The sequence below is a fragment of the Pezoporus occidentalis genome, unplaced genomic scaffold (genome assembly GCF_034315485.1).
Source record: "Pezoporus occidentalis ecotype Australia unplaced genomic scaffold, CSIRO_AGI_Poc_V1 ctg13, whole genome shotgun sequence".
Lineage (NCBI taxonomy): Eukaryota > Metazoa > Chordata > Aves > Psittaciformes > Psittacidae > Pezoporus > Pezoporus occidentalis.
Window position 1 is genome coordinate 13,548,995 of NW_026913103.1, and position 27,986 is coordinate 13,576,980.

The 27,986-nt window shown below is 37.7% G+C and overlaps 1 protein-coding gene across 6 annotated transcripts in view; it reads left to right on the forward strand.

Moving 5' to 3' along the window:
- KLHL32 (kelch like family member 32) overlaps positions 1–27,986 on the forward strand; it is a 122,497-nt gene that overhangs the window by 30,179 nt on the left and 64,332 nt on the right. For all 6 annotated transcript variants that reach the window (XM_062608437.1, XM_062608436.1, XM_062608431.1 and 3 more), the window contains exons 3-4: positions 2,374–2,554; positions 22,581–22,688. In XM_062608437.1, coding sequence (XP_062464421.1) covers positions 2,374–2,554; positions 22,581–22,688 — 289 coding nt within the window. The remainder of the gene's footprint in view (positions 1–2,373; positions 2,555–22,580; positions 22,689–27,986) is intronic.

The following is a 27,986-nucleotide window of genomic DNA, read 5'->3' on the forward strand; positions in this document are numbered from 1 at the left end:
TGGAATTTTTTATTGTGGTAACAACTGGCATTTTGCATTCATGCACCCGAATTGGTGGCTGGTGATCATTTGTGTGTATAGTGTTCAACTATTTAGGACATGTATTACTCTTTCAGTTCTTTGAAATGGCTGCAAAGCATTCTTTCCAAACTCGCTTTCCTGCCTTCCAGAATCTCCCATTCTCTTTCCCTCTTAAACAATCTTATTCATATATATGTACTTGCCACTGTAGCCTTTCTAATTTATTTGTGTTGTCCATTGTGTCATCAGATAATTTGTTATTCATAGTTTAATTAGTTTTTGAGAGCACTTTCAGGCAGAATTTATCAGTCTAGTTTCTGCAGAACCTTGCACTAGTCTGATATGCTGCTGTTTTACGGAGTAGTTAACACTCATGGGCTGATATGGGAGCTCAAACACCTACCTGATGATATTAATGGGACATCCTATCATTCCAGTTGTGTTCTGCTTTCCCTGCCATGTTTCTGCAGCAGAAGAGAATCGGGAATTCCTTGCATTTGATAGGTGTTGAATTTATCAACTAACAGTATCACTACAAGGTGGCCATGTTATGTTTATGAGTCAATGCCTTCTCATTCATAAATTCCAGTTATATTGCCTTGCATATGTATCCATTCTTTATATTTTGTTAAGGCAAGGGTTACAGTCAATTGATTTTCTGCTTTGGTCATTGAATTGAAAAAAGGTTTATGGTAGACTTAAATTTAAAACCAAAGACGCCTGATTTTGTGTTTGTTTGTGTGTATGGAAGGATATATTCACACATGTGTATATGAAATTTCCCCACAAAAATTACCCTAGGATCTTGTGCCTCTCATCTGTTTTCTGTGGAGTGAAATAGTTCTTTTCTTGTGGAAAAGGATTTTGACCTCTGAATGGTGATGAAAAAAAGCAGTGTAGGAATGTAGGTCTTGGTTCACAACATTGGGTGAGGGGTTAACAAAAAACAGGAATAAAGAGATGCCATCTCTAGCTATACCTAGCTTTTTATCCTTGTGCCAATTTGACTTAATCACTTTGCTGTAGAAATTACAGAAGTAATTGTTAGAAATAATTCCCTTGTATTTTAACAAGTTACATTTCTTGGTAATTGTCATTTAGAATATCAGTGCCATTCCACAAGCAGAACAGCTGAAGGAAGAAGAATAATTTGAATCCATCAGTTTGAAATGTATGCAGGGTTTGTCCATGTGTGAAACGTAAACTATTGGAGAGGGGGTGAAATTCAGATACATGTTTTTCCTCTATTTCCACTTTGGCCTTCTTTCTTCTAGAAGTAATGTCTTAGTCCTTGGGTTTTTTGTTAAAGATTAGTTTAGATTAGAGCAACCAATCTGCAAGGCAGGTCTGCATTAGTTTACAGATGTCCAAGGTGCAGGAGTGGGATAGGCAGTATAGACCGTGTGTGCTGCTGGAAAAGGAGAATATAGCAGCCACACAGCTCCTGTATAGCATGTATGCAGAGTGAGTTATGGGAGTGTAGTGGAAAGACAATAGCTTATTTACCTCTTAATAAAAAAAAAATTAATTTTGATTTACTTGGGGATCACTCTCTTGAAACTCATCTTTAGTAAAAACCTAGATTCTTGAGTAATAAAAGTTGCTCTAGTGTCGCAGACTTCAAATAAACTGCATTGTTTTGTGGCAAAGAGGATTTGCAGGTTTGTTTGATTTGTTTCTCTTTGCATCAACAGTTATATTGTCTCTTCTGCTGTGGAATAAGAAACTGCGATCAGACAGTCTCTAGGCTGGATGACATGGAAATTTGTATTCATACATATTCAGAGGTGGTAAGCCTCAGCATTTTAAAAACGAGCACACATCCCTTCCTCAACACAAAACAAACAGGAAAAAATCCACAGTACTTCATAAGGGAATGACCTGAAATCAGTAATGCAGTGTATCAGACCTAAGCAGGCCATCTAACATTAGCCTTCATCCTTTTTAGTAGGACCAGTAGGACATACATATATACAGCTTTCTACTAATGCATCAGTTTGAGTTTTCTGTCAGCCCATTGGCACTTAGGCCCTTTATTCTTCTCACTTAATTCAAAAATTATTCTGAATTAATCCTATGAGTCCAGCTGGCTTCCAGTGCAGCAGGTGAAAATCATAACAGTTGAGATTTTTAAATTCAAGTATATATTCAGTTTTCATAATCCTTTGTTTTACTGAACTTTTCTTGTTATGTCTATACCATATAATGTGTTTTGCCTGACAGGGTTCACGACTTTTTTTCCTTTCCAAGAATTATCAAACAGTCTTGTCAGAAATATTGAAGAATTTTTTCTAAGAGCCTGCTTATTTCCTACATTTTTTTTAACAAAATCTTTCTCTTTTCACCTCTCAGCGTTCAGGAAATGCTGACAGGTCAGAGGCTTTGTCAGTCCAGCTCCCATAATGATGCTGTTCTGGCAGCTCTGAACCAACAAAGAAGTGATGGCATACTTTGCGATATCACCCTTATTGCTGAAGAACAGAAATTCCATGCACATAAAGCAGTCCTGGCAGCCTGCAGTGACTACTTCCGAGTAAGTACAAAGATATGGGCTTTTTCTTGTTTTTTTTTTCTTTTATTATAATGATATTAAAATTACCTAGGAGGGGCAGGGCAGGGAATGTATAGATACCATACTGAACAAGCTTTAAATTTGAGCCTATGGAAAAGTTAAGATTATTAAGGGTTTTTTATTATTATTTATGATTAGTCTTCTTCCATCACTTAATAGAGATAGGCAGTACACATCTGCATGTGAATTTTATGCTGTAGTAAAGTCAGAAGGTGGAAGATTTTTAGAGCCTTGGGCAACATGGTCTTGTGTGAGGTGTCCTTGTGCAGGGCTGGGGGATTGGAACTATATGATCTTAAGGTCCTTTCCAACCTTAACTATTCCATGATTTATTTTTTTTTAAATTTTTTTTTAGAATGCAGACATTTGACATGGTTGCAAATAGAGCATGGAAGGACGGGCAAAGGGAGTTTAAATATTAATAAATGCAATTTAAGCAAGCTCAAAAGTGGATTTTTTGGAGGGATGTAAATGGTTACTCTCAACAAGGAGGCCACAGTAGTTTCTTAAGGGTAGTAAAACTTATTTTCAGAAACAAGCATTTCTGAAATGTGAAGATTAAAGTATTCCATGGGAAATCTAATTCAAACACTCAGCATGGAATATTGAACTCGGGTGCTAAAATTGGGGTAACTGGAAAATTGAGGTTTCTAATAGGAAGAACATTCTTTATATGAAGCAATTGTACTAACATTCATTATAATGCATCAGTGCAAAATGTTGGACTGTCTATAGCTCTTCAGTTGACTGGTGTTTCTAAGCATGAGTCATCCTATTGCTATTCAGAGACTAAAGCTGAAATTAATTTAAAGGTCTGTTTTCTCTAACAAAGTAAGTTTATTTAATATTTTGCCTGCACTGTAATTGCCTGCTACAAACTTCTTTATGGTGACCTTTTAGTTTTGTTACAATAGTAATACAGTGTATGGCAACTGTTCTATATCCTTAATTAACTGAGCAGAATTTTTGTCTTACTGTCAACTCTGCCTCTCTCTTTCAGTTAGAATTGAAAGTTAATTTATTCTGTGTACTTCAGAAATACTAACCTTGATGTTACTTTCAATGTGGTGATGGTGAGCCAATTGATTGCTGTTTTTTCAAGCCTGTCTGCATACTTATGTGTTCTGCTGCTGCTGACTTTGTACTGCCATAGCTGCTAATGTTGCTTTGTCATGGTGCCCTGGCCTGCTGTAACACAGGTTGTTTACCACTTTTTTCCTTTTACCCCAGGGCACAGAGAGGGATTTGGAAGCTTTCTAGCTCTAGATCTACTCTATATACTTGTTGATGATAGATATGCTACAGGGCTGCTGTTCTGGTTTGATTTAAATATTTTAATAAGGGTGTCATATAATTCCTCTGCACCTGTGATGTATGTTGCTTCCAGAGGTCATCATACGCTGTGCGCAGAAACATCATAAAGTGGGCAGCTGTACTGTTCAAGCAGTGTAGTAGGCCTCTTTTACCTTGGTCACTGATTATCTCAAGATTTGAGGCACTGTGACTCACCTTGTTATTTCCAATTGAGTTACTTGGTATTTGCTGGACAGTTATTACAAATTAAAATCTTAATGACCTACAGAAAAGAGAAAAAACAAACCCAACAGTTTTACAGTAGATCAGATTGCTAATTGCCAAGTAAATCTTTTCCTATTAAAAAATACTGAGAGAATGATCAGTGCAGCATTTAGTAATTTGATCTGCATCAAAATTGTTATAATTTGGTAGGACATATTCTTTAGACTTTAGATATCAGCTATAAATGTGGAACTCATGCTTTCTGAAATCTGCCAAACCATTTCTATTATTAATGGGCAAAAAGCCTTGTTAGAAAATTGTGAAATGAGATTTATCTTCTGTAGGAATATAGCAAAAAAAGTTGCTATATGCTTTGTTCCTGATTCTAATAATGTAGAAAAAGCAAGAGTTGATTAAAAAGTAGTAGTGTTTTGTATTTAAACTGAGATTATTAATAGTTTTATATCTAGGGGGATTTTGTCTAATTTGGGCTATCCGAGTATTACTTTTCAAAGATTTAGGAGAATGATGCCAAGCTTCATTCAGAGTCAGTGAAGAGAAACAGGCATTTCCAGAGGATGATAAAGGAGGATAAAAGATTTATTTAGAATGAAATGAATGACCATCTGGAAGTGCCAGATCTTTCTCCACTGGCTGTAAAGACCAGACTCCCATGTTTCAAACTTAGCTGCTAATATTACATAAGATGATTTCTATCCTTAATTTTTCCTGGATTTTCTTGGGGGAATTTTTTGGCCAAACCTTGCAGGTTTTCTAACCCTGAAGTCATTTGTGAAGAAGTAACTGGGAAGCTTACCTTTCACTAATTTTTGTGAGATGTAAGATCACCCACTGCCTTAAATGAGATTCTGGGAACATCAGATGTTGGAGTTGCCTTGAATAAAACTAAGATGATACCACTATACATCAGTGTGACATGCAGAACTTACCTTCCATAGTTTGTGCTTACTGTGGCTCAAAGATTTGATTAGTATACCAGCCTATCTTCAGCCCTATCTGGAGAGGCTGTCATCCAATTCTTATGCTTTCACAGACTGCTCCAGAACTATGTTTAATTCTCCACAGGACTCCATCAGAATGAATCATGATTTTTTTTTTTCTTTGTTTTCTCTTTTTTAGCCAGTAGAACAGCTTGTACATGAGACTGGATATCTGCTTTCTACAGAACATTTTAAGGTTTTTTATATGGTCTTTGTCTACTTTGATTTAGATAGCGCTACTTCTGGAATTGTGTTTTGTTGTTTTTTTTTCTTGATGATAATAACAAGTCAGCTGAACAACATTTTTTTACTTTTTTTCAAATTACCACTTTTCTTTCTTTTACTGCAAAGAAAAGTTTGTTAACACTAGAAGGGTAACTAAATATGTGTCATGTTACAGATTGAAGGAATCGGAGCCATTTTATGCGGAAGAGCAGAGGTCACACAGCTTGCCGTATCAGTTTGTCTTTGAGGTTATAGTCTGGAATAAACTTTTCATTTGCTTAAGTAAGACAAGCTGCAGACCTGAACTTCAGCAAAATATTAAGGGCCAGCTTTCTCAGATAACAGCCTGGCATCCGTTCTTCCAGTTGATCTAGTTAGTCTTGTAGCTCTGGGTATGCAGAAACATTGGAATTTAAATCCTAAGCATAGCACCTGATTTGAGAATTTCTTACATTTGTACACAAAAATATTGTGGGCTTTTTCTGTAAGAAAAATATCCCTTAGGAAATTGCATAGAATGACTGCACTAAAAATACAGTTAAACTGCATGATTAGAAACCCCCTGAAAATCAGGGTTTTCTATTTGCTTTCTCTTCAGAATGGACTCTTCTTTCAAAATGAGCTAATCGATGCAGTAGTTAGCTCCATGCCCTGAAAGATTCATATGAAGAACAGTAAACATAGATATTCTTATGAATTCTTTTTTAAGCAAGAAACAGCATTTTAGGCAAACTTTTCCATATGACATGCTGTCTGTTGCAGTGAGACAAGGCAGTTGAGTTAGTATGTGTGCATTGTGATAACTCTCATTTCCAATTAAAAGATTCTTTTTCCTTTTTCCCCTCTGGGAGCAAAATGAAATGTTACTGCATGACTTCATTAGTAGGCATTTACAGTGTTGGCAGGTGATTATATAACATCAAGACTTTCTTGTACAAAATGCATTGGTTTTCCAGTCAGAACAACTTTCTTCTTCCGTATTTTTCATTTGAGTGGGTTTATAGTCACAGGAATTTGATCTTTCTTAAAAAGATGCAGATTTTCCATGTAATCTGGATGAACAAAATTATATCAATACCTGGAATAGATTATAAAATGTCATAATATTCTTCCTTCCCTCCCCCCCCAGTGGTTCTCTTAGAAGAATCTTTCTTCTCTGAAATGAACTAGTAGATATAAATTTTGCATATAAATTTTGTTATTATAATTGACGTAGTTGATTCTTAAGTGATTTCTTGTCAGAGGTTTTTTTGTGCTGTCTTTCCTCCCTGTCAACAGATAGTTTCTTCTTGTGTACACAACACTGCTGATTGTTTGTATTTGCAATATATCATGTTTCTTGATAAGGTTAGAGAGCTAATGCTTAGCAAGAAATCCCTGAGGCATGAAAGGCTGTATGATGCAATAGCTTTCGAGGTCTTCTTACAGTAATCATAAAGAGGAAAAGGCTCTCCCTAACATGTCTTAAGGTTAGGTCTAAGGACCTGGCTCTGAGAAATCAAAACTACTTTTGCTTTTGCAGTATAACATGGTTTTGTTTTTCAGTATCTTACCATTGATGTACCCATACCGAAAAATGGCATTTTCCTTGCTATTGTACCCTGGGAGTGCTGCTACTTAGAAATCGTCTTTCCAGATAGCATTTAAAAGTGTTTCTTTACACTGGTCCAAAGTAACTCTTCTTCTAGTATTATCAAGTCATTACTGAGACTTTCGTGCCAAAAGGTGCTTATACCCCATTTTTAGCTTCTGTAGGTTGAGAAATACATCCTCTTCTTATGTGTCTAAACTTTTCTTGGGATCATTTTGTTTATTGGGAAATGAGAACTGGATGCTGTTGCTTCTCATTAGGGAGAAAAAAAACCCATAACCTTGCCTAAAATAAGAAGAGGACTCTATTTTTTTTCTCTTTCAAAGTTTTATTCCCAGCATAATACGAAGGCTTAAACACAAATTAGAATTTTGTTACTAAATATTCAGTAATCCAGTTACAGTTGAATGTAAATAAAACAATACATTCCCTCATTTAAAACATTTTTTTTTTATTGTAGGCACTGTCAGTGGTTTTGCTAAGTTTAATCAAATCTCTGGAAGCGATGTAGTATGGGCAAGTGTAAAAAAGTTTTAGACAAATATTACATCTGAAGTATACACAAAAATGGATTGCAAATATTGTAAACCTTTGTAAATAAGTATTATAATATTCTCTGAAAGTGGACAAATATCTGTGTTATTTTACTTTGTTCATCCTTATCTCTGCAATTAACGTTTTTTTATTCTGTGAGTCTATGAAGCAATTTTCCTTTGCTGCAGACAGAATTCCCACAGCCCAGCAATGTGGGTGCTATCAAAACCATTTACAAGATCTTCTCTCTTCTGTATTCTATTTTTGAATTCCTAACAGTTGTTATGCTGTTGGAATGAATATGTTTCTGTTGCAATTCGCATTAAATGGAAATGAATTATTTGCAGTTCTGCCAGTGTTGGATGGTAGACAAAACGGTGTCTTACTCTCCGAGGTATCCTCTTGATTATTTTTATTTTTTTTTGAAGTCCTTATACAGTAAGTGCACCATGAGTAAGTATGGCAGAATCAACCCTGCAGTTAGTGAGATAGGCCATAGGAGACTATCTCATTGCCTTAAATTAATTTAGTGTTATAAAAACAGGTGGTGTTTGCTTACTATTCGGTTGATATATTTTCTCAGTTTAAGAGCAGGGTAGAAAGGAGTCAATGTAGCCCTGTTGCTGTAATTGCCAATTTTCTTTACCATCTTCTTTGCTTGCTCCAGGCTACCTTGGTTCAATTTTGCAGTGCTGCTAAACAAAGTGTTCTGAAGCTGGGTTGGACTCAGCTGCAATTTCTGTGTTTCTAAGTGTCTGCCCATGGAAAGACAATTTCTTGGGGTGGGCCTGTGGTAGAGAACTGTTTCATGCCTATTTTCTTCTCAGTCCCTATAGTCTGCTGAAGAAGTCTTATATTTTAGAACATCGTTGGGTGCAGTAGACACTCCTGTATTTTGCAGTCTCTATCAGTGTCTTCCTACACAACCTCAGGAGAAATTAAAGCTATTAATCTGTGGGTGTAGTGAAGCTGAAAGCACCATAGTGAATTATTTGGGCACAAATATAGAAGCACAGGCTACAAGCACAAATACAGGCTAGGTGGAGAATGACTAGAGAGCAGCCCTGAGGAGAAAGACCTGGGGGGTGTTAGTTAACAAGAAGCTCAACATGACTTGGCAATGTACGCTCACAGCCCAGAAAGCCAACTGTATGCTGGGCTGCACCAAAAGGAGCATGACCATCAGACTGAGGGAGGTGATTCTCCCCATCTACATCATTCTCATGAGATCCCACCTGGAGTACTGTGTGCAGCTCTGGGGCCCCCAGCATAATCAGGACATGGACTTCTTGTGAGTGTGTCCAGATGGAGATGATCAGAGGCTGGAGCACCCCTCCTATAAAGACAGGCTGAGAGAGTTGGGCTTCTTCAGCCTGGAGAAGAGAAGGGTCCAGGGAGACCTTATACCTGCCTTCCACTACCTAAAGGGGGCCTACAAGAAAGCTGGAGAGGGACATTTTACAAGAGCGTGTAGTGACAGGACAAGGTGTAATGGCTTTAAACTGAAAGAGGGGAGATTTAGATTAGATGTTAGGAAGAAATTCTTCATTGTGAGTGTGCTGAGGCATTTCAACAGTTTGCTCAGAGTTGTAGCGGCCCCATCCAACCCTGGAAGTGTTCAAGGCCAGGTTGTACAGGGCTTCAAGCAGCTTGGTCTAGTAGAAGGTATCCCTGCCCATGGCAGGGGGTTGGAACTAGATGATCTCTAAAGGTCTTTTCCACCCCAAACCATTCTATAATTTGAGCAGCATGTCACTTCTAGCGTCAGTGACTAGGACCTACATACCATTCTCATAACATGAGAAGTAGCCAAAGAAAGAGGCAAGACTGCTGAAGAGCTAAAAACACAATCCGTATCGTAGAATCATAGAATGGCTAGAGTTAGAAGGGATGTTAAAGATCATCTAGTTCCAACCCCCTGCCATGGGCAGGACTGCTTTGTACATATAGCTGGTGTTGGGATATTTTAACATTACTGAAATTGCTGGCTTTCTTTTGAATGCTCCCTCAGGGTTTCTTCCATTCCCCTTCAATTTTATAAGGAGAATCCCATGACAATGCATATACTTTCACCTCTTGGGTTGCACATCATGCTGGTTGGAAGTTTAGAGGAAATACTTTTCTTTAAACAAATCCTTCAATTGTCTGTCAACAGTGCCATTATTTCTAAACTCTGTTCACAACTTCATTTTAGTATACTGAAATGTGATTTTTGGCTAGTTGAATTCATGTCACTGTAGACCTTAATCTAGTAAAAAGTTGGATTTAAGAAGTGGAACCTCTACATTTGACTGTCCTGAACAGCTTTGTAAAATGCTGCTGGTTGCTTATCTTTGGCAGGAATTAATCTTCCTAAATCAACCTGTTTTCAGACTTAGTCATCTAAAACCTCTCCAAGTCCCAATCCACTCTTACTGGATGACGTACTGTGCAAGTGGTGAATGAATTAAACTGCTTCTCATTCTACTACTTAATAGGTAATGCCTCAAAAGAGAGATATGCCCTTAATAGCATTGGGTGAGAACTGTGTTGGATTATTGGCTAGTTGCTTTAGCAGTAAATGGTTTTGATGCCCAGGGGAAAAGAGTAAATCCAGGCTAAGTGTACTTGGTGTGTCTGAAAATTCTCTAGATGTTTTCAGCTCAGAGGCATTTCCTGAGCAGGTGTGATTTCCTGTCTATTCAGCAACCCTAAACAGATTTCTCATCTAAGCTTTTATCCTCTTTCCCATAAAGCCTGTGTAAGATTTGCCATCCACTGTATTCTCTAACAAGGTGGCCTGATGTGTGAAGAACTGCTTTTTGTTCTGAATCCGATTTCCCCCAGTTTTCTTTGCTTCCTCTAGTTCTTCTATTGGAAAAGACAACGAACCATCAGTTCCTAAGTATTCTTCACATGCCACTCAATCATCTCTCTTCCAGGTTTGAAATTCCTGACATTCACATGCTACTCAAATGGAAGCTTTTCCAGATGCTTCATGATCCTTTTTGCCCTTCTCTGAAGCTTTTACAGCTCTAGTATAACTTTTGTGAGATGAGGGTAAGAGAAATGCATGCAGCAGTAGGCAAAGCATAGATTTCTGCATGGGCATAGGGTTGATCTTGGTTTTGTTCTCTCTTGCCTAGCAGTTTCTAAGCTTTGATTACTTTTTTTTTTTACTATGGGTGAGCACAGGGATGACTGTTTTGTGAAACTCTCATATGCTAGTTTTATAGCTGCCATTTTAGAAACCAACCCCTCATCTTGTACAGTCCTGTTTATCACATTTTGCCTGTGTCCTTACTCTTTTCAATAGCTTTGCCTCCATGGACTTTCTAGCTGCACTGCTCTTGCCCTTTTCCAGATCTTCTCTGCATATATTAAACAGACCAGACTTAGGTGTTCCACTGGAATTATTGCTTCTGTGAAAACTGGCCTGCTCTTCTCTTGTTCACCGTTTTTTATGTATTCAGTCACTTAAAGGAAAAGATCTCTTTTTCTCTCTTTCCTAGTTGTCTTCAAGGCCTTTGAAGGCCTTTGTCAAAAGGTTTAGGTATCCACTTTGTGGAAAAGTAATCTTTAGACCCCAACATAACACACTCTTCACCAGTAGGCTGCAGCTACTGCAAAAATGTATGAACAATTTCATGTTTGTGTGTGTATGTGTGCAAAAATTAAATTATCACTTACCATCTTAGACATCTGGAGCATTCTCAGGTACTGTTGAAAGAACTTGGCTTTCCAAGGTCATAGGGTACCAGCTATAAGAATAGGCAACAAATGTACACAAAGGCCATGCGAAATGAAAATTACTGACTATTAGGGTGCCTTGTGAAATGTATTTTCAGAAGCTGTCATACCTGCCACTTAAGGATTTACCTAACCTCCCACCTAAGGATCTTACCTTGGTTAAATTTCAACCAAGAAGGAATATGTGTCAAGACTATAGAATTTGAGAATAATTAAATTGATGTCATTGTGGTCTGTTGGTTTGGAGGGTGTTTGTTTGTTGGAGATGAAGGAAGAGCCAAAGACTACTAAAAATAAAATGAAGATATGATTTTACAGAGAGATAGCTAATGGAGGACAGAGCTCAGCTGATGGTGAAAGCTACTGTGACAAATGGCTGCCATATTAACACAAGCTTGGTTAGCCAAGTCATCCTTCTTTTATTTAGCATATTCACAGAATCACACAGAATAGTTTGGGTTGGAAGGGACACGCAAAGGTCATCAGTCCGCCCTGTAATAAGTAGGGACATCTTTAACTAGATCAGGCTGCTCAGAGCCACATCCAGCCTGGCCTTGAATGTCTCCATGGATTGTGTATCTATATTGTTAGTGTTTAACTGTATTATCAGTAAAAGGATGTGGAAAACTGAAGAAAAATGATCAGTGAGATGGTTTTACTCTTTGGTCTTAGTATGAAGCAATTTAATAAATAAGTTAGTGGGAATTATGGGTACTACTTTAGCAAAATCATGCTATATTCTGACTGGAAAGAAGGATTTCTAATAATAATGTAAAATAGGTTTTTTTTTAAGATATGAAAGGTATCTAGTTTAAACCTTCATAAAATGAACCATTTCAAATTTCAACAGTAGGATTCTCGCATAACAAGTATGCTTTTACAATTAAGCTGCAGAATAGAAAATTGACATAGTTTACTGTTGGTTAGAACATTTGGATACTAATGTCTAATGACTTTTACATCACACTATAAATGGCTTCTTAAGAAGCTAATTATAATAATAACTAAGATTGTTATTCCAGTTCGGTTAGATTAAGCCTTGCTGTTCAATTATTTAGTTAGTAAGAAATATGTCTTGATGGTACTATATGAAGTATGCTTTTAAAAATAAGCTCCTTAAAGGTATCAATGATTTGATCATGGTTTTTCCCTGCAAAAGTAAATCACAAGAAGCTTTGCCTCCCTGAATGAAATGTATTGTGGTAGTTAAAATGCTAATTCTAGAGCTAACTGACTTTTTTTCTAGTTTTATTTTGGGCTTGCTTTTGATATTACTTGCTAAAATCGTCATAGGACGGGAACAATAGGATTATGCATTCACTGGGAAGCATTAAACCAATTTAAGACAAAATTTGCAAATGTGACTCATACTTTTCTGTGCTTGACTGGAGATGCTGGAAAAAAAAATGTGGCTATAGTTGTGCTGCTCCCTTTATATACCAGAAGACAGGACTGTTTAAGAGTGACTATTGTTAGGACAGACTGTACATTAGTGGGGATTTATGCAGTGCTTTGCATGGCACTGTCTTTACAATTCTGTTTTCTTGCTTCTGCCACAATGAAAACAATGATTTTAGTATTCAGGACCACCTGTGATGACTGATTTATTTTGAAATATTGGAACTGATAAGGTTACTATGGCTGTAGCAGCTTACTTTTTTTTTCTTTAATTATTCTGGTATGGGGTTGCACATGAAAATTGTGGAATTACTGAGTTTCTACTGCACAACTTCAGCTAGTTTTGAATATGTCTCTAGTGATGAGGCAGCAACTCAGTAGTAGTGCGCTACAATGTATCCTTTTTCTTTGTGTCATAAATTATGTTTGTGCATCTAAGCAGCAATTTGAGGAAGACACATTACACTGGCTATTAAACTGACTATCAAAACATAAATAAGGTTTGATGCAAGTTTAGCCAAGAAGGCAACTTCTTAGAAACAAATGCTTATATTGTTTTTATTTTGACTGGGACTGAAAATCCTGTGCCTTATCACAACCAAGAAAATTACTTTGTTCTTGCTGGGTTACTCCCCAAAACAGGAAAAGAAAACAAACCCTGCATCCTTAAGCCCTCTAAACTGTAGGCTAGATCTTTACTTCAGTTTTCATTACTTATTTCTAAAGATACTAAGAAAATGATATCTTTATGTATTAACAGTGCAATGCAATAAATGCATTGCATGTATCATTGTTTTAGTAAGCTCTTAGGGACTGTGTAATCATATATCACTGTCTGACACTGTGATGTACTAAAGAAACGGGAAAGGTTCCGTGGAATTTTCTTTGCAAACAGTACTATATGTGGGACTTCAGTATGTGCATAAACCCATATGTTTTGTTGCTGAGATTTTCTTTTATTTCTTCTCATTTCTATAACTGTATATTCTCTTTAAACTGTGAATGATATCTCACCTTTTCATTTAACAGGAGTCATTTTAGTTGCTTGGCAAATGCTTAAAAAACAGTATTTACGTAGATTTCATTGAGCAGATGAATTACGGCAGGCTCAGTTATCAGTGACTGACACTATGTGACATTTTCTCTGGGAATTTATATAGAACTTTTTGAGAGGAATCATGTAATGAGCCTCTTAATCACATTTCATGCCATTGGTATTGATACGTTTTTCAGTGTGCATGACTCCAGAGGACACGGCTGATGATTGACTTAGGATAGACAGGCTTAAACTGGGAGGAAAACAAAGCAAAATATGACATGCCTAGTTGAGAGAAGAATGAGTTGTATTTTCACATTTACACAGTAAAGAAACATTCACATATTAAATTAGTTATTTGGATAAGGATACATTACCATTACATATTTAGAACACAGTTGATACTCAATGTGGACATCGTCATCTGTCAAAGTAGTAGTTTGACTCCTCTTAATACATTCTGAATTTTTTTTTTCTTTTTGTTGTGATAGGTGAAAACAGCAAAGAGGAAGTAATATTGTAATGAAGGATTAGAACATGAAGTTAACACCTAATAGGAGTACAACAAAGGAGATTAAATAGATTCTGATTTATTTCTATTATGTAAACAGTGAGTTGTTATTTTTAGTATGAACTGCAAAGGAGAATATTTTGGCCTGAAAGACCTTGAAGTCCAAATAGATAAGACAGTCTCAGAATAGGATACTTTTAAGTTTGAATGACCTATATATGATAGGTTTAGGTCCCAAATTAGGAAGAATGCACAAATGAGCTGTTCTGTTGATGCCAGTAAGATTTCTCACAGGCTTAAAATTGCATATAAAGTAAAAATGTCTTGAAATAGCATATCAAAACTGAGCTCCCTGAGCAGTGTAGGAAATTGATCCAAGATCTCAGAAGTGTTAGTTTACTTTCTTCATAGTTTTTCTGATGCATGAGATAAGTGTGATCAATTTTCTGTAAAGAAAGATGTGAAACAGGTGAATATAGAAGTGCACATACTTAGGAAGTGAATTTGAATAAAACACTGCACTTAATGAAGATGCCTATCTATTTTAAAAATAATTTTAAAGAGATCTCAAGCAACATAATTGTGGAATTGTGGAGGCAGAAATTTGAAATTACAATTCTGTTCTTCTAAGCCAGTAAAACAATGTTAGGTAGTGTTAGTTACTTTCAGAATTCAGTGCAGGGGATAAATAGCTAAGGAAAACCTTGACGATGTCATTGATCAGTTCTTTACCAATTAGTTTGCTGGGTAGATAGATGTTTAATCACTGTCAAAATTGTTGTAGAGTTCTTTTTCAGCTGTAAGTATGTATCATTCTTTTTTTGTTTTTTTCAGGCATGTTTCTGAATTGGATGGGAAAATTTGTTAAATAGTTAACATGTCTACCAAACAAGGTGCTTGGTGCAATTTTTTCCTATTGAGCTCAGCCTTAGTAATAAGAGGCTGGGTGGGATGACATATTTAAGGTTTAGTTTATAGTAAGACTAATAAGAATTTTTTCCCATAATATCTGACTAGAGTGCTTACTAGTTGATAACTAGTAGGAAAAGTAAGAGTGATTCTTTTAACACAGTGCTCTGTACTGTCTTAGAGATGAGAAAGCTCATGTGTGTTGAGCTTAACTTGCTGTTAGTTCTTGTCTTCCTGGATGTTCATCTTTTTGAGTGTGGTGCAATGAAAGGAACTACAAGAATGCTAGTTCACTGTGCCAACTTTCCACTCTCCCTATCTGGTGGTGATTGTGAGGAAGTGCAGGAAATGCTTATGCACTTTACAGTAGAGAATGTGTCTGATTCCTGGACAGGCACACAAGAGCAACAGCTGGAGGTAAAGGCAGGCTCTTTCACATCAGTTGCAAAAGCTTTCCACTGCCAGTTAGTCAAGGACAAAAGGTGACAGGGTAAGCTGAGTGGGAGATGGACTGAGTTAAGATATATTGAGCAAAACAAGCAGAAAGCTTTGATGAAACCTTATGAACATCGCATGAATGCAGCTTTTAATGCAGGCGATTCTAAAATATCCCAGGACTTTATTATTGTGCTTGCTATTCCCTGCTAAGTTGGTGGTCAAACAGAATTTGTATAGGTCAGAGCTATGCCTTGGTGGGAGGACCAAATGTTCATTTTGTATTGTAGTGGTCTTGGAACCAGGGCTGCTGGTGATTATCAAAATGGTGTTTAAGAGGGGGGAAATTTGGAAACGTTGCTCTTTGGGTTACTAAAGATTGCTGTACTAAGCTCAGCTTACTTTCTGGCTTTGAAAAGCTTAAAAAAAGAAGAATTTGGCTAGGGGCTGGTGTAGCTCAAGTAAAGGATGAGCTTAAGAAGGTTAAGATAGACAAATTGAAGGCATTTTGTGTGGATTCAGCCTCTCATAATTGGTGATCTGTAACTGTTTTTTTTTTTTTAAGACCCACTCACCTAATGCTTTTAAACTGAATATTACTTTATGTGAGTTCAGAGAAGTGGAAGAAAAATCTGGTTCTTATATATAGTAATTTGTCACAGGAAACAAACTTAAAGGTGCAAACATTTCTCAGTTTATTGATAATGTCATTGTAGTTTTCATTCGAGAAATACTTATCTTCAAAAGTTATTTTTCTCCTAAAATGAATACACTAGAAGGACACAATTCAATCTTACCTCTTTGACTTTCATTCTTCAGTTCACTCAACCCTTTACACTTAGGATTAAAGTTTTCACCTATTTTGGGCATCTAGGCTAGTCTATGTGTTTAGGCTTCCTGTTCAATTAGAGAAGAAAAAATACTTCATCCTAAGAAGTTCTGTAAATTGGTGCCTAAACATGCCTATTTCTATCTATTGATTACCCAGAAAACACTTCTACTTATTTTTGTTATATAGCTACCTAACTTCAGATACTGTTATTACAGGCCCTGATAACAATTTCCTCTCCTTTTCTGTCAAGTTTCCAGACATTTTACCAGTTTCCCTTATATCCAGTATTTACTCCATGTATCATATTATTGTTCATTTAATGCCTTTATTAATTTCCCTTAAATAGCTTTTAAATGTTTAACAGGTTTTATACAGCTCTAAATTAGAAGCCAGTGGTTACCTCAGTGTTCAAATATATATATATATATATATATATAAAAACATAGAATCATAGAATAGTTAGGATTGGAAAGGATCTTAAGATCATCTAGTTCCAACCCCCCTGCCGTGGGCAGGGACACCTCACACTAAACTATGCCAACCAAGGCTCTGTCCAACCTGGCCTTGAACACTGCCAGGGATGGAGCATTCACAGCTTCCCTGGGTAACCCATTCTGGTGCCTCACCACCCTTACAGTAAAGAATTTCTTCCTTATATCCAATCTAAACTTCCCCTGTTTAAGTTTTAACCCCTTACTCCTTGTCCTGTCACTACAGTCTCTAACGAAGAGTCCCTCTCCAGCATCCCTATAGGCCCCCTTCAGATACTGGAAGGCTGCTAGAAGGTCTCCACGCAGCCTTCTCTTCTCCAAGCAGAACAACCCCAACTTTCTCAGCCTGTCTTCATACGGGAGGTGCTCCAGTCCCCTGATCATCCTCGTGGCCCTCCTCTGGACTTGTTCCAACAGTTCCGTGTCCTTTTTATGTTGAGGACACCAGAACTGTACACGATACTCCAGGTGAGGTCTCATGAGAGTAGAGTAGAGGGGCAGGATCACCTCCTTCGACCTGCTGGTGACACTCCTTTTGATGCAGCCCAGGATACGGTTGGCTTTCTGGGCTGTGAGCGCACACTGAAGCCGGCTCATGTCCATTTTCTCATTGACCAACACCCCAAAGTCCTTCTCTGCAGGGCTGCTCTGAATCTCTTCTCTGCCCAGTCTGTAGGTGTGCCTGGGGTTGCTCTGACCCAGGTGTAGGACCTTGCATTTGGCATGGTTAAACTTCATGAGGTTGGCATCAGCCCACCTCACAAGCGTGTCAAGGTCCCTCTGAATGGCATTCCTTCCCTCCAGGGTATCAACTGAATCACACAGCTTGGTGTCATTGGCAAACTTTCTGAGGGTGCACTCAATCCCACTGTCCATGTCAGTGACGAAGATGTTGAACAAGACCAGGCCCAACACCGATCCCTGAGGGACGCCACTCGTTACTGGTCTCCAGCTGGACATTGAGCCATTGACCACAACTCTTTGTGTGTGGCCATCCAGCCAGTTCTTTACCCACCGAGTGGTCCACCTATCAAATTGATATCTTTCCAATTTAGAGACAAGGATGTCGTGTGGGACAGTGTCGAACACTTTGCACAAGTCCAGGCAGATGACATCAACTGCTCTACCCCTGTCCATCAGTTTTGTAGCCCTATCATAGAAGGCCACCCAATTGGTCAGGCAGAATTTCCCCTTAATGAAGCCATGCTGGCTGTCACCAAGCAGCTTGTTGATTTTCATGTGCCTTAGCATGCCTTCCAGGAGAATCTGCTCCAAGATTTTGCCAGGCACGGAGGTGAGACTGACTGGTCTGTAGTTCCCCGGGTCATCCATTTTCCCCTTCTTAAAAATGGGTGTTATATTTCCCTTTTTTCAGTTGTCTGGAATGTCACCTCACTGCCATGATTTTTCAAATATGATAGACATTTCTCCAATATGATGGATATATATGTTTATTTATTTTTATTCCCAGCACAAAGCTTATAAAAGCTCAATAGTAAGAATTCCAGTTTGTTTCCCCAGGTCATAGCAGTATGTTACTTACAGGTTTGGTCACTGTATTTTCATTTTTTTTAACAGCATAACCACTTGTTCTTTTTATATGCATTTACCCGTCTTCCAAGGCTGTGTATGTCTTGATTCTGTTTCTTGTTTTCAAAAGGCCACAAGTTGTGTGGAATTCACTGAAGGAGTTTACTTGTGTAAAATACCATACAGCTTGGTTGTTTTGTCATGACTTACTGATTGCTATGCCTGACATGGCTGTAAGATTGATGTGTAAAAATGAGGTCAAACTCATTACTCTCATGGGTATGGAACATCTGAGTAAGTAAGAAAATGACTCAAAGGCAAGGAGCTATTTTGTACCTCACCATTGTGACAGTGAGCAATTTTTATTTTGGGGATTTTGAATATCATCTTGTGTTTCTGTGACCCTGCTGTCTGTTCTTGAGGTTGTATGTTGTGAAGGAGTCTGTACAGGTTGCTGCAGTGCTGTCTGAGTGATAAAATCAATCTATCTAAACTTTTTTTTTTATCTAATTGTACTTATTTTAACAGTAAGATATTATTCTGATTTGGTGGTATTTTGTACCTGTCTTGCATTGTTTTTTTTTGAAAGGTAAGTAATAGCAGAAGCTGAGCAATGGAAGTCAGACCCATTGACTGTGCTAAACATATTTTACTCAGGCTGTTCTGCCCTGTAATATCAGATCTGGTCACATTTTAGTGTAGTCACCCTATTGTTATGTGCCATTCAGTTATGAGCTTTTGCTGTCTCTTGTGTCCTGTGTTTGCAGAAGAAACCATTTTATAAAGGTGCCTTTGGCTGCTGGGGGCAAAGTAGTGAAACTGCATGTAAGTGTTCTGTCTGTTATATGCCCACCTACTTGCCATGTTACTCTGAAGTCAAACTTTCAAGAGTCTGAGAGTTATTTATTTTTATTCCTTCCTTCCTTCCTTCCACCTCTTTTTTACAACTAATGAAGTGTCTGCCTGCCCCACAAAAATGAGTCCATCCTGATTTGTGGCTTAAACAAGATATATTCCACAAATGGAATATATCCATTAAAATGTTTATCTTATTGCTTTAACATACCCAAGGGAAAAATAGACTACTAGCCTTGCATTAAAAGCATGACTGATGGATCTATTTAAGCTCAGAAAACCTCAGAGCACTTTCAGAGATGCATCTGAAATTGGAGTTTGACAGTCCAAATGTAACTCATTCTACAGGTATTGGTGAAGTCTCAAGCCAGAATTAAATGATGCACATGTTTCTACAGTTAAAACTACAATAGGCAAGTACAGCAGCACAAACTAAAGACTGAGTTCTGCCCATGATTGAACAGCCTTTTTCATGCTGGATTAAACCTTTAAACCACCAGGCTGAATAGCAAATTTGCCTGCTGGTGAAGGCAGTGTGGATCACTGAGCAGTACTAGGTTCATCTGTGTGGGAGACTGCTTTCCTGGAGGCTAATCCAGGTCAGCTGAAAGTGAACTGGCTGAGGACCATTGCAGATGTTATCTTTCGATCGTCTTCTTTGACCTTGCACCTGCCCCCTGGAAAAAAACAATGTAGCTCATGCACATTATCAAAAACTTCCACAGAATACTCAGAGGATAGTATGAGACAAAATTAATTCCATATAGCATATGGCACACAAAGCCATTGTCTTACAAATGTGATAGCCCATTGCACTATTAGACTATGCCTGTACTAGCAAATAAGATGGATAAAGGGTTTTCTGGCCCCAGGAGTGATTTGCACAGCATGGCTCATGCCCATGTGGCAAAACCTTGTCCTTTGTGCAAACAGGTTGGCTTCATCCATGTTGTTTATTGGGAACAGCCATTGCTCGAGTTATCCCCTGAACCATAGTGGGCTATGGCTTAGGCATTCCGTAGGAGAGTGCTAATTGGCAGCAAGTCAAAGCCATGCTGGAGGCTCTGTTTGTCAAACACCATGGATGATTACAGTGACAGCGGCCTGAGCCTGCTGAGTTTACTAAGTTAGGTATAGTAATAAACCCCATGTAAGCTTATGCTGGAGTCTCGGTGATACAATAGAGGAATAATAAACAAAGCCTCCTAAAGGTAAAGTTAGTAAGTCTGCCAGTTCTTCACAGAAGTGATTTGTGGTCTACAGATCAGGTTGTTTCTTTGTATCTGTGAGCTTAACTGATAGTATGGGACAACAGCCCCTGATCAGTATGGAAACTTTATTAGTAAGCACTCTGTCTGGCTGATTCCTGTGTACCAATAGGTAGTGTACAGACAGTTGCTGCAGCACAGTCGGAGAATGCAGAGCATGCAGGATCTTGTATCACTGAGCATTTCCAGCCTTACTCCAGGCAGTCTGTGATGGAACTAAGTATACAGAAGGTGTGCAAATCTGCCCCTATGTAGACAGGTGTTGCTTTGAGACTTCACATTCTTTATGCATGCTTTGGTGTGTGAATGGAATATTAGCCAGAAAGTTAATTTAGCATTGAAATTCTGAGAAGAGAAGCTTGTCTATTCCATAGGTCTTCTTTTGCAAGGAGCAGGTGGCTGGTAGTACCTTGTAGCTTCTGACAAGCCCTGGAGCCTCATGGTACCTCTTAGAGCCCCTTTGATACATCTAAATGACAATGCAATGTCTAACTCTGATTACATTTTTAATAGAATTAGAAAACTGCCTGAGCTTGTTAGATTTTTTTTCTTCCTATCTAGGTATATTTCATGAGTTTTGCGTTTTTTTGTTTTTTTTTTTGATAAATCTTTTAAACTATTTGAAGCTTCTGTTCTGTTGACAGTTTGGAAGAAGACCTGATACCACTTCGCTGAAATAGAAATTGCAAAAATACAAGGAGCGACTGTGTGATAAATGTCACTTTTGCTTATACTGGATGATTTCCAGGCAACAGGTTTATTATAAAATTATGGTGTTTTAATGATGAAGATAATAGCATTTTCAGAAGAAATTACCTTTTGCAGGAAACACTTGGTTCTTTAAAAAAGTCACCTGGGTCTAGGTGGATGCTATGTGCTAAACTGTTAGAGGGATTAGGGCTTTTTTTTTTTTTTTCCTTTAAATTCAGCAGGGCTCAGTGTACAGGCTTTACATATGAAATCCAGTGTGCTTGTTGGCTGCTTCAGTTTCTGCAGGTATCAGTCAGAGTAGAGACAGAGGGTATGTTCATAAGAAGTGTTTCTTTATGAGAGATCTCCAAGGTAAAGTTTGGTCGCCTCCATAGAGGCATTAAGTTTGGCACAAAACCTACTGGGGATAAGTTTAGACTCTTTACTCATGACAGATGGTAGAACTGTTCAGTTTGTTTGTTCACAGTTTACTGTCTAAAGACTGTGAGTGGTATATTTTGTTAAAAACTGTGTGGGAAAGTGGCAAAGAATGGAGAAAAGGACTGGTAAGAGGAAGGAAGGAGTGATAAATAGGGGTACTGCAGCAGGAATGCAGGCTGAGAGGAAAGAGCAAAGGGCAAAACCAGCCATCTAAGTTTATCAGAGACAGGAAGGAAAAAAATTGCAGTGAGGATCTAGAGATTGAGTAGGGTTGCTTCAGTCCAGGAGGGCACCGAAGACTGATGATCTGGAAGGTAAGACTAGGTGAAAAGGACTGTGTCTCTCCTCGATGTTATTTTCAGAGAAGTTCCATAGCACCTTGTCTATGATCTGAGAAACTGGGGCAGTAACAAGTAAGAGGAGCTTGTAAATTTAGGTGACTGCATCTCCATCCATCCTTCTCATTCAATAACTTGAGTATTATTCACATTCTGGTCTGAGACAATTATTTGGAAATGATTGTTTATAAAAGATGCTGTAATAACCACCCCTTGTCATAAAAGTAATTGTGCAGTAGGGCTTATTGTTCCTTCCTACATATGTCATTAAACCTAAGTATTATTTCTAGTGGTGCTTGTATTAAGTCCAGTCATTTTTTATCGAATGATACCTTATTGTGTGACTGTTCCTATTGATTTCAGCTGAATTACTTAGTTAATATACATGGACCAAAGGGATTTGTTTCAGGTTTTCCACAATAAGTTTTCATATTTCCTTATTGTTTAAAGGACATGGTTGCAAGATTGATTGCTATGGGCTTAGTATTCAAAACTTGTTATGGATTTCATTCTAACTTGCAAGTCTTCTGCTATTTAGAATTCTATCCAAGGACAAATAAAGGTTAGCGGAGGTGGAAAAATCAATACTTCTCTTCTGGTATCTTGAATGGGCATTGGTTTTTAATGTTTAGTAACATTTCTTTTCTTTCCATAGGCAATGTTCAGTCTCTGCATGGTTGAAAGTGAAGCTGATGAGGTGAATTTGCATGGTGTCACAAGCCTTGGTTTAAAACAAGCCCTGGACTTTGCATATACTGGACAGGTATTGTACAGCTCTTCAAATGAAGAGACAAAAATTAAAGCAAACTGCAATAAAAACTGAATATGACCTTTACAGAAGTACTAGAAACATTGTATGCTGTTCAGTACAAGGTCTTTTGATTTAAGATATTACTTTTCATGTACTGTTTGTTGGCTTGATTTCTTTGTTGTTATTTAGAGGGATTATCTAATAAAACACTGTTTATGTGATTGTTGCCAGCTAGTGAACCATGTAGGACTTGTATGTCCCTTTTATGGTGGCCGGGCTGTTCATAAAACGTTAATGTGGATTGATTCTGCATGCTAAATTACATGGACAGAAAGGGAAAATACCCTTGGTGATTTTCTAATAAATATTTATAAACTCTACTGTGTTTGACAAATTATATAATTAAGGGGAAAAGTAGTCTTACTCTCTGGACAGATGCAGTCTAAGAATCTTTGTAAATGCTTATAGGTACTGTGCATGTTTATTGTAGCATTTTTTTATGATAGCAGGTTAGGTATCATGGTACTTTAGGAAATGCAAAGCGGTTCTCCTCCTCTCTCTGATACCCCACCAAAAGAAATAAATGTATATATGATCTGCTATATCTCTGCACTGCACGCTTGGACAGTGTTGCTCTGTGACTTCATCTCAGTTCAGAGTTCATGGATAGTGAGTTCAGAACATTGAGCTACTTTTGCTTCGGACTCGAAAATTCTAGATAACCGAACTATTTCTGGAAATATTGCTACGACAACTGAATCCATTGATGGATATTTATTTATTATCTAATTTTGAAATGGAAAGGTTAAATCTATATTATGTTACCCTGGAAGAGTTGCTGGATTGTACAGCTTTAAGGCATCTGCTTCCATACTGTGGATTGAGTATGTGGCCTTATCATTTTTCAAAGGGAATTAGATAGAAATAAGGAAGACACTTTTTTTTTTTCCCTGTCTTAAAGGAGCTACTTTTTTTCACCAGCCCATACAACAGTTATACTTTAGCATTGGCCTTAGATATTAGCACTTGAAATTTCCGTTTTTCTGCTGTTATGCAGATCACTTATTCAAAGATTTCTTTGATATAAATGAGAGACAGAGATATCATGCTATATTACTGAAAAGGCTGCAGATCTCAGTGCATGACTTGTCATTGGTATGCTTTTTGTTTTTTCCACTTGAAAGTTTTGATAGGTCAATTATTCTGAAGAGGGAATTCTTGTTGCTAAATGGAAGTATCTTTCGAGAAGATGGATTGTAATTGATTTCTGTCTCACCCATCCTGTCTGCTGTGAATAGAGGTGTACTTCCCTATCATTCAGCCAAATTCAAAACCTAATAAACCTGTGCAAAATAGGTTGAGAACCTTGAAAGGATGGGTTTGGCTTTTATTAAGCCAGGAATTCACCCCATGTTGCTTTCAGGACAGTATCCTCAGCTCACTAGTAAATATGTGCCTTCGATCCTTTAGAGACTTTGGAGTCTTTCATTTTCAGGTATAATCTACTTTGAATAAATGAGTGTGCTCCTTGAGTTAAATATAGATCTGCATGTATGTACAGTTGCTCATATATGTAAGTGATTATAAGGGAAAGTTTGCACTGTCCTATCAGATACACCAAGTGCTACTTTGAAGCCCAGAGAAATGGGAAGGATTCTGTAGTACTTCTCTCATAAAGATGCTTTTGAAGCATATCTCAGTGATATGCAGGTCTTAGAATTTGCAGTGTCAAATTTTCCATTGTCCTTAAAATTCTCTTCTGGCACTGGTTTTATATGTGTTGAGAATTGCTTACGTACTGACTCAGGCTGACAGAATCTGGGTGAATGTTTCAAGGTAAGTGAGTGGGAGTAATCCACAGATGCTATTGATAAATAAGTGATTACTGCATGCTTACATCAGAGTTCTGAAAACAGTTGCCTTTAGTTTGAGTCTGTGAACTCTTTCTGATGTAAGAAGCAGAAACTAACTATTTCTTGTTAACCCAAACCTCACTTATGCCAATTACAACCTGATATTACTCTTAAAATGTAGGTATCAAGACATGATCTGATGTGTCTATTTTTAACATGTTTGGACAAAATCTTCATCCCAAAAGTGGATTTCTTTTTAGATAATGCTGTGGAACTGACAACATTTTAGTGCCAGTCCTAAGGTCTTGTCCTGGTTTCAGCTCTAACAGTTATTTTTTTCCTCCTTCCTAGTAGCTGGTGCAGTGCTGTGTTTTGGCTTTAGTCTAAGAACAATGCTGATAACACACCGATGTTTTAGTTGTTGCTAAGTAATGTTTACTCTGATCAAGGACTTTCTGACTCTCATGCTCTGCCAGTGAGGAGTGGAAGCCGGGAGGAAGCAGAGACAGATCACCTGACCCAAAGTAGCCAAATGGATATTCCACACCACAGACATTATGCCCAGTACATAAACTGGGGCAAGTCACCTGGAAGGGCAGATCGCTGCTTGGGTTGGCTTGGGTATCAGTTGGCAGGTGGTGAGCAATTGTACTGTGCATCACTTGTGTTTATTGGTTTTTGTTTTTGTTTTTTACCCCTTACCCTTTTAGTTTACTATTCTCTCCCCTTGTTATTTCCCTTATCGTCATCATCATTAGTAGCAGTAGTAGTATTATATTGTGCTTTATTTATTTATTGGATTGTTCTTATCTCAACCCATGGGGTTTGCATTCTTTTGATTCTTCTCCCAGTCCCGTCTGGAGTAGGGAGGGCAAGAAGAAGGGAGTGAGTTGAATGGCTGTGGTGCTGAGTTACCAGCTGGGTTTAAAATACAACAGGTATCCGTGTCTAACAAGATAAATACTCAGTTTGAACTTGCTTCTCTTTATTTCTTTAATACTTTGCTAAACTTGCATCCAGTTTGAAGTGTAGTAGCTCAAATATAACTTTCTATGTAAAATAATCTATTGGAGACATCTGGTGGAAATACTTCATATTGCATGATGGCAATTTTGGATGCCTGCAGTTTTTTAGTTATTAAAATGAAGAAATGTAATTTTTAGTATGACATTGCAATCTGAAATGAGACGGCCATCCTCGCTTGGTTTTTTTTTGGTTTTGAGGACTGAAAATACAAACTTCATCTTCCTGTCTGCTTATGCAGACAGTGCGTTACCATAGTTACTGCTGGAAATATTTTGCTTTTAAGGGAAAATTGATTGTCCAACAGAAGAAAATGTTGTTGTAAAGCTCAAGTTAAATATAATTAATATCGTAATTCAACTGAATTGAGCCAGTACTATGGTCCCTAATCATTAAGAAGAATTAAATGTTAGCATGGAAATAAATACTAAGTAATAAAAGGAATAGCAGCAGAATTCGGTTTTGTTCTATGTGTGTAGGCTCTCGGTAATACTCTAATAATGAAAAAATATCATAAATACATTCCCTCTTGGCTATAGGCATTTTACCACATAATCCTCATATTTGGTACTCAGAGATACAACTCTTTTCCTGTCATAGTTGACTCTTTACCTGTTGTAGTTGGCATATCCTTCATAAAAGGGGTTTAAGGTCATTCTCTTACTTTACAATTGACAGCAGTGACACTAGGCCAGATTCTCAGTGACTGGATTGCTCACCCTTCCTTCTCACAGGGGTATTTTGCAGGTGTCAGATATGTATTGGAAGGGAGATGGATGATGTACAGTCAATACAGAGCTATATATTTTACATTATTAATATAGAGAAACAGTTCTTGGTGAAAAGTTTAGACCTCACAATTCCTTCTGTCAAAATAAGTCTTAACCACTGGCTTAGAGTGTTGTGGACACTGTTACCTGCTCATTTTGACTGTTTTTAGGGGGTTTTAGCTTTTCTGTTTCCAAGAAAGAAAATCTGATTTGGAGGAATGGGGTAGGCCCTAAGTGGGTCAGTGTAGTTGGGTGGTAAGTCGCTCATCATTGTAAAAGGTGCTTTTGATCAAAGGAAAACCTTCAGGCATCTAAAAAGTTTCAGTGCAGAAAACAGGCTTTTATAAACTTTGTGTTGGGGGACTAAGTAGTTCAAACTGAAATTTTGAGCCTTCTGAGTTTAGATGAGGCTTTTGAATTCCTCCTCAAATTTAGGTCCAGCAAACTACATAATTTATGTTGATCTCATATACATATGCAAAATCTAAGTGCTAACCATTGTTGGAATCAGCTGACAGGCACTGCGTCATAGCTTCAAGGAAGAATTGTGCAAGAACACTGGATTTAATTTGCAGTAGATGATAATGATCCTAATTCAACAAAAATAAAAATACACAGTCGGGGTCCTGTGTATACTGAAATGTTTCGCTGACTTGAACTTTTCTTCTTTTTAATTATATTTTATCGTATGTCCTTATAGTAATAGAAATATTTTGCATTTAGCTAGAATTTTATTTGAGGACCTCAAAATGCATTACAAAAGCAAGTAATTGCTTTCGTTTGTTATATCAATGACAGGAAATTCTTTTGGGAAAAATAACTTTCTACAGACAAACACAGCAAACCAACAGCTTTATTAGGGCTTAATACCAAGTTCTGGCTGGTCTCTCTTTTTCTAAACCATAATATTTTGCTTCTTTACTAATAGAGATTGTTTTCTTAAAGTTATAAAATTATTCTAAATTACCAAAGCTGAAAAGAAAGAATCAGAGAGGCAGCCTCCCCAGGGAAGTGGTCATGGCACTAAACCTGTTAGTTCAGGGAGTATCTGGACAATGCTCTTAGCTGTATGGTTTAGTTTTAGGTAGTCCTGCAAGGACTCTATAATCCCTAAGGGTGCCTTTGAACTCAAGATATTCTATGATTTATATGCTGTGCATTTAATACAGATTTTAATTTAGTTTTCTGGAAAAATATTATGACATATCAAAGAAATGCTTTTCAGGATTCCTTCTGGTAGTAACTAATGAGACATCTGGATTTTATGGCAAGTGCTATCAAACATTACAAGTCAGGGCTTTGGGCAGTTGCCTGCAGCAGACTAGAACATTCTTCCCCTGCTCACACTTCCCTGAAGCAACACTTCTCAATGTGCAAGGAACTCAGGATTCCACTGAAGCCAAATAAACAGGGAGGTGGGCAGAAGTGCTAACTGGTTGCCAGTGAAATGCAGTTTAAATTGCTCTAAAAGAAAAGTTAAGGGTTTTTTTTGATTGCTCTGAAGCACACAGGATGGTCTCCAGCAGGGAAAAACAAGTGGTACTTTTCTTAGATGCCTGTCTCATTGGAAATGCTGATCACTGCAAGTGGAGTCGGGAAGAAATTTTCTTTTGCATCAGACTGGCAGGAATTTTAGATTTTTCTTTTTTCTTCTTTCTGTGTTA